The sequence below is a fragment of the Olea europaea genome, unplaced genomic scaffold (assembly GCF_002742605.1).
Source record: "Olea europaea var. sylvestris unplaced genomic scaffold, O_europaea_v1 scaffold1838, whole genome shotgun sequence".
NCBI lineage: Eukaryota > Viridiplantae > Streptophyta > Magnoliopsida > Lamiales > Oleaceae > Olea > Olea europaea.
The window spans coordinates 39,111-48,358 of NW_019236150.1; the positions used below are offsets into that span (position 1 = coordinate 39,111).

Consider the following 9,248-nt stretch of genomic DNA (forward strand, 5'->3'; position numbering starts at 1 on the left):
CACAATAATTTCGAACCGTTCACTACAAATACTTGTACCTGTGTGAATTCTACTTCATAATAAATGATTTCTTTACCTACTAATGATCTATGAATCCCTCTTTCTAAGATCCTTTGATCAGTTTTCATTATGCAGATTTCGAAATACTACGAAGTATATATGGACAAATTATGTGGCTTCTGAACTGATTAATGCTGGAAACTAAACTATTCTCCTAAAGAGTCAATCCTAAGTAATTTCTAACACAATCAACAAATTCAGATTATACTAAAGTGTCTACCAATGGTACTTTAACCACAAAACTTGACTTAAAATCGGTGGTATAATATGAGTTCGAGCTTTGGCCCGGCTCAAGGCCCAAGATCCCCATTTTGGGGTGCTTTTGTAGCTCGTCAGCTTGGGCCTAAAAAAAAAAACGACAGATCAAAGGTAGCAGGCTACTGCCTTGCTGCCTTATGTATTAGGGAAAAAAAAATCAAGCCAGGTTTTGCTTGGCTTAAGCTCGCAAAAATGCTCGGATCATTTTATCCAAGTCGAGCCCGAGCCTCGAGTTTCGGCTCGGCTCATTGACACCACTAGGAAGTTTTTAGGTGAAATGTAATATTGATGGCATCATTCAATACAATCTTTCCTTAATTTAAGGTCTGAAAGTTGTATTTGACATTAATTTTAGATTTATTGATGAAGTTCTATTTTAAGATACTGCAATGTCGTGGATAATATAATTTGACAGAACAATGTTCCTCTTCTACCTTTAATAAGTAGGATTTAATTAAATTATCGACTGAAAATGATGATGAAGAAATTGAGCAAGATTACAAGCAGGTCAGATCCATTGTCTTCTAATGTTGCTGTGTCTAAAGATTCTTTATGTGCTCCGTCATTGAACGCGCTTCTAGATACAACTTGTGCCAAAGCACCTTATCTTATCTATGCATCTTGGTGCAATTTTATGGAGAAATGTGTATGTACTTAATTTCTAATATAGCAATAGGTTTAAATGTCATTGTCGAAGAGAAATGTAAGTTAGCAGTAAGTATAGTAAACATTAATTGCATTATTTTTATTTTTATTTTTATTTTTTTTCTGCAAATGTATATTCAGCCTTCTAAAAATGCTAATTGGAGATGTTGAAGGTTGTCATGAACAAATTGCTTAACAGCTGTATAGCATATATGTCAAAGGTATGTTATATCTTTGTAAGTTAAACAACTCTTTTTTACACATATTTTTTTAGTGAAATCGCTACAAAGGTGTAGTATGTATTCTTAACTCTATTACAAATCAGACCGTCAAATATGATTCCCATCTAACATTCCAAATTATTACTCTCGAACATATATGAATTGGAATTCCCTCTTAATGTCATGCGTTCAGTTGATGCATGTAGTTGGGTCTAATGATCCAACATTAACTTGCACGATACAATTTGATTTTTAGGTCACTATTAAAGGTCGAATGGCAAAATTTGTTGGAAATTAAATTTAATTCATGAATGATGAAAAAAATTAAATTTGATACATGAATTAGTTTATTTAATATTCATGCATTTATTTAAATCATGTATCCAAATGATTCTTTGCATCCTATTATTCATAGTATGTAGGAAAAGTCATTAATTAGTCTATTAAGTTCATACAATGTATTTAGGATCCTTTGTACTTATAAAAGGTCTTGTGTTTGAGACATTTTATAGAGCCAAGCCATAAAATACAAATATTTTTGAAAATTCTCTGAATTTTTCTCTCTAGCCTTTCATCCCATAATATTTTATTTCCAACAAAGTGGTATCAGAGCCATTTCAAAGATGAATAATTCATTTCCTTTTGTTGTACCCAAACTAACAAAGGAAAATTATGGATATTGGAGCATACGCATGAAGGCGTTGCTTAGCTCACAAGAGGCATGAGAAGTTGTAGAGAAAGGCTATGATGAACCGAAGAATGAAGGAGCTTTAAGTGAAGCTCAAAGAAATGCCTGCAAAGGTACCGCAAGTTAGATCAACACGCTCTCTCTATTTTCACATGGGCTTAGATGAAGCCATGTTCGAGAAAGTTGTGTCCTCAACGAAAGTTAAGGAAGCTTGGGAGATTTTCGAGAACAATTTCAAGGGAATTGAAAAGGTGAAGAAGGTGCGTCTTCAAATCCTTTGTGGAGAGTTTGAATCTCTACACATGAAAGAGTCTGAATCTGCCTTTGACTATTTCACTAGAGTGTCCTCCATTGTCAATTATATGAAGCAGTACAGGGAGAATATTGAAGAAAGCCGTGTCATCGAGAAAATTCTTAGATCGCTTGACTCAAAACTTGAGTTTGTTAGTATTGTCATTGAAGAGTCTAATAACTTGGATACCATGACCCTTGAACAACTCATAGGGTCCTTGCAAGCATATGAAGAAAGATTGAAGAAGAAAGGAGAACCGGTGGCTCAAGTTCTCCAAACGAATGTCTCCTTGGGAGGTCGACAGAAAGAGAAAGGATGATCTCAAGGAAGAGGTCAAATTCATGGTCGAGGTCTCGATTACCATGACACTTTTGCACTCGTGGCCAAACTTGTTACTGTTTGTTGTGTCTTAGCTATTGCACAGCTTGTAATTGGCATCTTCATCAACTTGACATTAATAATGCATTCCTTCATAGTAATTTGGAAGAGCAGGTCTATATGACGCTTCCCTTGGGTATGGTCAATAAGGGGAGACTTGTGTCTGTCGTTTCTTAAGTCTCTCTATTGTCTTAAGCAGGCATCTCGAAATTGGTACTCGAAGCTTTCCTCTGTATTGATATCTGATGGTTTTACTCAGTCTGTAGCTGATTACTCACTTTTCACTCGGACTATTGGCTCATCTCTTTTGTGGTTTTAGTTTATGTTGACGATATTTTGGTTGTAGAAAATGATCTTTCTGCCATCACTGTTCTCAAAAAATTTCTTGATGATCGTTTTAAAATAAAGGATTTGAGTACCATGAAATATTTTCTTGGTATTGAAGTTGCTTGATCTCCATCTAGAATTTTTATTAATTGGAGAAAATATGCATTGGACATTCTTACTGACTATGGTAATCTGGGATCACGGCCAACTTCTTTTTCCATAAACCAAAATTTGAAACTCAACCCTGATGATGGTAACTTACTTTTTGATCCCGGAATATATCATCGGTTGGTGGTCCGCCTTCTATACCTCACTATCACTCGTCCATCTCCTTCTTCGTTAACATGTTGAGTCAATTCATGCAACGTCCTCGGGACCCTCATTATCGAGCTGCTCTCTATGTTCTATGGTACCTAAAGCGCACTCCATAACATGGTCTTTTTTATTCTGCACAATGTGATCTTTGACTTACTACATACTCAGATTCTAATTGGGCGAGTTGTCCTACCACTCATTGCTCTACTACTAGTTTTTCATCACACTTGGCACTAGTCCCATCTCTTGGCGTGCAAAGAAGCAATCAGTTGTTTCTCACTCCTTTGCTGAAGTTGAGTACCATGCAATGGCTATAACCACATGTGAACTTGTTTGGCTCAAGTCTCTCTTACATGACCTCGCAGCTCCACATCCGTAGCTTATCTTGCTCTTTTATGACAATGAGGCTACTCTACACATCACTTGCAATCCTGTGTTTCATGAACGCCCCAAACACATTGAAATCGTCTTTTTTTATTCTGCACAATGTGATCTTCAACTTACTACATACTCAAATTCTGATTGGGCGAGTTGTCCTACCACTCATCGCTCTACTACTAGTTTTTCATCACACTTGGCACTAGTCCCATCTCTTGGCGTGCAAAGAAGCAATCAGTTGTTTCTCACTCCTCTGGTGAAGCTGAGTACCATGCAATGGCTATAACCACATGTGAACTTGTTTGGCTCAAGTCTCTCTTACATGACCTCGCAGTTCCACATCCACAGCGTATCTTGCTCTTTTATGACAATGAGGCTACTCTACACATCACTTGCAATCCTGTGTTTCATGAACGCCCCAAACACATTGAAATTGATTGCCATTCCATGCATGAGAAATTTCTCTCTAGACTCATTCTTTTTGCACATGTGTCCGCCAAGGTCCAATTAGATGAGATTTTCACCAAAGCTCTCGGCAATGATCTTTTTCATCATTTCACTCAAAAGTTGGGCATCATGGATCTCCATGCTCCAACTTGAGGGGGCATATTGAATAATTACATATTTAGGAAGATTTCTTTCCTTGTCAATTGCATTGTTTTATTACAGAATGATTTCCTTTCCTACATTAGATTAATACACGTTTTCTTTCATTATAAAAAGAGTTGTGTAACATATTCATTCAATTCTGAGAAGGAATTCTTCATTCATAAATTATATTCTATCAGTGAGAAATTTCTCTCTAGACTCATTCTTTTTGCACATGTGTTCGCCAAGGTCCAATTAGATGATATTTTCACCAAAGCTCTCGGCAATGATCTTTTTCATCATTTCACTCAAAAGTTGGGCATTATGGATCTCCATGCTCCAATTGAGGGGGCATATTGAATAATTACATATTTAGGAAGATTTCTTTCCTTGTCAATTGCATTGTTTTATTACAGAATGATTTCCTTTCGTACATTAGATTAATACACATTTTCTTTCATTATAAAAAGAGTTGTGTAACATATTCATTCAATTCTGAGAAGGAATTCTTCATTCATAAATTATATTCTATCAAATTCTAACAATCTCATCATCGTTGCAACAAATAACAATTGTAACCTTCTCTTTATTTTGCTTTTGGCCCACCAATTACTTTGTTGCAAGAGAAGTATCGGCTTGCATTCGATAAAATAAACTAGTTTCATCCATATTGTAAGTGTCTTTCCAAGCCCATTTGTTTAATTCATCTTCTATTGGTGGCAAAATAGTATCAATTTTCTCCATATCATCTGAACCATTCTCCTCAAAGTAATAGAAAGAATGAATTGCATTTTGTTGCTTGAACTTTTCCAATTATCCATTTGAAAATTGAAATGAGATAACTTCGAGATAGAGTTGCCTTAAAATAAAATTCCTTTCTGTTTTAGCATTACCACTCATATTAACATGCTCTTGATGGCATAAAAATCATTTATAGAGGGTACACTCTATTGCTGGTACATTAGTGTCTTTCAACGTTTTGCATTTGCGTTCTACAATACTTCTTAAGGAGGTCGGTTGAAAATTTGATTGTCTTAGATATTGCAACTTGTGGTACCTTAAGACCTTAAATATATTCTAACTGGTTCACAAGATCTTTTAGCTTTCAGATAGGGTTTGAGTTTTTCATTTTGCACAACTCCATACAAATATTTTCGATTGGTTGAGTTTGTACATTAATTTTTGATAGCATGGTGAATTTGCTAGAGAAAGAAAGAAATGTATCACTTCAATTGGTTGAGCATTGCATAGGTTGTATTATATAAAATGTATTCACAAATTGAAAAAAATAATAATAATAATAATAAATACATCGAAGAGAATATAGGCTTTTAGACTTTTAAGATTAATGCTTTGCATATTTTTGACACTAAATGAATACATATAATAGTTTTTTTAATATTATGTCATCTCTTTTTTTAGTGTTTATACCTTGATTTTAACATTCTTCATTTATTAATTATATTAATATAGTATATATAGGCACTTCCAATTAGGATAATTAAGTCAAAATAAGATTTTTTGTGATTACACCTCTATGAAGTTAACCTCCTCATAGTAATGAAATTAGTTCGGTCCCAACAGTATGACTATAGAGAGGTTTTAATGAACATCGAAGACATAAGTTAAATTTAAATGAATGAATACGTCAATCTATGTGGGCTCAATCTCTTAGATAAGTGTTCAACGAATTATTAATTTGAAACATAATTCAGCGTATTTAATTAGATTAATTTGACTGTCTGATCATCCTTCATCAACTAATGGTCTATTAATCATCAGTTTTTTTTGGTAGACAGGTGAAAGAATTTCTGCCTAATGCATTAGGAGTTCTTCTTTGTCTCACCAAAAAAAAAAAAAAAAATTCAACTTTAATGTCAACAATTAATTTTAACAAAATATTTCTTATGACCCAGAATTTTTATCAACTTTTCAAAAATTTATTTCATCAATTTTTATCAAAATTTATTTAATTATAATTTTTCGCTACAACAAACAAAGATAAATGTCAGTGTGTTGAAAGGTAGTTGTTGGGCAACAAAACTAGTATATAAGCCCACTTGCATGATATTCTTAATGCATCTCAACATATATTCCTAAGCCAGCCGTAATAAAACTAAGGTTGCAAATATGAGAGTTTGTGGGTTGTTTTTTCTCTGTCTTTATGTTGTTTTAGCGGGTACTGTTCTTGCCAGAAATTTGGATGATGAAGAGAAATTTCTGTTCGGGAAGGGAGGTTGGTTTGGTCATGGTTTTGGCCACAATGGTGGTTTATTCCCTCCTGGTGGATTTGGCCCAGGTGGCGGTCCTGGCCGCCCGGGTGGTGGTTTGTTCCCTCCTGGCGGATTTGGCCCGCATGGTGGCTTGTTTCCTCCTGGCGGATTTGACCCAGGTGGTGGTTTGTTTCCTGGTGGACCTCCCTGATTCGCTTGTGACAGGGATTTAAAACATCAAGAGTGGGCTTTGCACAATCAGTATATATATGGCACTACTTTGTACTAATATATTACACAATAATTTCGAACCGTTCACTACAAATACTTGTACCTGTGTGAATTCTACTTCATAATAAATAATTTCTTTACCTACTAATCATCTCTTAATTCCTCTTCCTAAGATCCTTTGATTAGTTTTCATTATGCAGATTCCGAAATACTACGAAATATATATGTACAAATTACGTGGCTTCTGAACTGATTAACGTTGGAAACTAAACTATTCTCCTAAAAAGTCAATCCTAAGTATTTTCTAACACAATCAACAAATTCAGATTATACAAAAGAGTCTACCAATGGTCAAAGTGATCCATCTACGTACTTTAACCACAAAACTTAGATGAATCCTATCCATTCAATTAGATAATCCGTCAATTATTCTTTTTAAAGCGAAATTGGAGGAAACAAAGCAATTTTTTCACAATATGATACACAAGTCGAATTCATATTATACCATCGATTTTTCATTACTTAAATTACTTTAAGATTCACAAGATTATTCGTAAATAAGAATTTGTTAAATATGAAATGCGACGTATTTTTGTCAATCAAAAGGTTTACTTTTTCATCTATGCATAATTTTTAAACTTTACGATTTTCTGATGAAATATTTATTTAGTGCTGAAGAAGATTTAGTCGAAAATATAACTTGACAAACCCAGCCTTGAGCCTACTCACCAAATTTAAGAAGAAAATCGGAACATATATAATCTACTATTAATTACATTATTTCACGTAAATATGTAAAGAAATCAAATTAGTCAGGCGTTATCCAAAAGTTCCAAATCAAAATAGAAAATGGAAGTTATTTTGTAAGTAACTGAAACGCTAAACCCCTTAAACTTTGTACTGTGACCATTCAGAATCATCACATTCACTCCATGAGCTTTCTTAAATAACTATTTCGAAATACTTTATTTTTCCTTTTAAAGTTTTCTCCCTTTATGGGGAATCGGGGGTGATTGAGGTTCAAAAAATGAAAGGTTATGCCTAATTTGTCAGCTTAGACCTTTGCCTTTATTTGTAGTCAATTTTATTTTTATTTTTGAAGAACAAAAAATTATGCATGCATCCCTCTGCAAAATCTATGTATGCCTGATTTTGTGTGGGAAGGGAAGGGTAGGGGAAGGGGTTGTTTTTAGGTGAAATGTAATATTGATGGCATCATTCAATACAATCTTTCCTTAATATAAGGTCTAAAAATCCTAATTGAGTTATACTACAAGTACATAATTTTTGCACAGAGTCAGATGTCAAAACATCATTCAAATTCAAAGATGTGAAAAAACATTAAACATAGACGGACAAAATTTTTCTATTTCAAAATCTTGTATGAATTCTGTAAGTTTTCCCTGTAGGGAAAAATCCTAATTTTAGAATTATTGATGCAGTTCTATTTTAAGTTACTGCAATGTCGTAGATAATATAATTTGACAGGACGATATTTCTCTTCTAACTTTAGAGCCTGTTTGGGAGTGATTTTAAGAATTGATTTTTTGACCGTTAGGAGAAAAGTGTGTTCCACCTGTGAGAGAAGAAGTCAAATATGACGGTTGGAATAGCAAAATAACGGTCAAAAAATCAAATTTTTGGGTGAAAAAATCGGGCCCAAACAGCCCCTTAGTTAGTAGGATTTAATTAAATTATCGACTGAAAATGATGATGAAGAAATCGAGCAAGATTACAAGCAGGTCAGATCCACTGTCTTCTAATGTTGTTGTGTCTAAAGATTCTTTATGTGCTCCGTCATTGCATGCCCTTCTAGATACAACTTGTGCCAAAGTACCTTATCTTATCTACGCATCTTGGTGCAATTTTAAGGAGAAATGTATATCTATACTTAATTTCTAATATAGCAATAGGTTTAAATGTCATTGTCGAAGAGAAATGTAAGTTAGCAATAAGTATTCTAAACATTAATTGCATTATTATTATTTTTTTTCTCTATATTCAGCGTTATAAAAATGCTAATTGGAGATATTGAAGGTTGTTGTGAACAAATTGCTTAACAGCTGTATAGCATATATGTCAAGGGTCTGTTATCTCTTTATAAGTTAAACAACTCTTGTTAACACATTTTTTTTTAGTGAAATCGCTACAAAGGTGTAGTATTTATTCATAACTCTTTTACAAATCAGACCGTCAAACACGACTCCCATCTAACATTCCAAATTATTACTCTCGAACAAATATGAATTCCCTCTTAATGTCATGCGTTCAGTTGATGTATGTAGTTGGGTCTAATGATCCGATATTAACTTGCACGATACAATTTGATTTTTAGGTCACTATTAAAGGTCGAATGGCAAAATCTGTTTGGATCCCCACGGAGTATCCCTCATTAACCAGTAGCACTTCATTTCAAACTTATTGGTTATACATTTTAGACATTAGTATCGAAGAGAAAGAGCTTTCACGCACGTGAAATTTAAATATTTTAAAGAAAGATATGCCTTCTTGAACTGAAAATCTGATATAATAAGTCTAATAAAACTTAAATCAAATTCTAGTTGAGCTTCCTTGCATACAAGAAAATTATGAAATGGCCCTTCACTGCACAAAATATCTTTGCTACAGCATGAAACTTGCCATTTCCCATATTA

The 9,248-nt window shown here is 33.9% G+C and overlaps 1 protein-coding gene across 1 annotated transcript in view; it reads left to right on the forward strand.

The window, feature by feature from the left end:
• LOC111378601 (glycine-rich protein 23-like) overlaps positions 1 to 6,734 on the forward strand; it is an 18,396-nt gene extending 11,662 nt beyond the window's left edge. Inside the window, exon 2 of the mRNA XM_023001831.1 lies at positions 6,426 to 6,734. Coding sequence (XP_022857599.1) covers positions 6,426 to 6,574 — 149 coding nt within the window. The 3' untranslated portion in view covers positions 6,575 to 6,734. The remainder of the gene's footprint in view (positions 1 to 6,425) is intronic.
• The last annotated feature ends 2,514 nt before the right edge of the window (positions 6,735 to 9,248 follow it).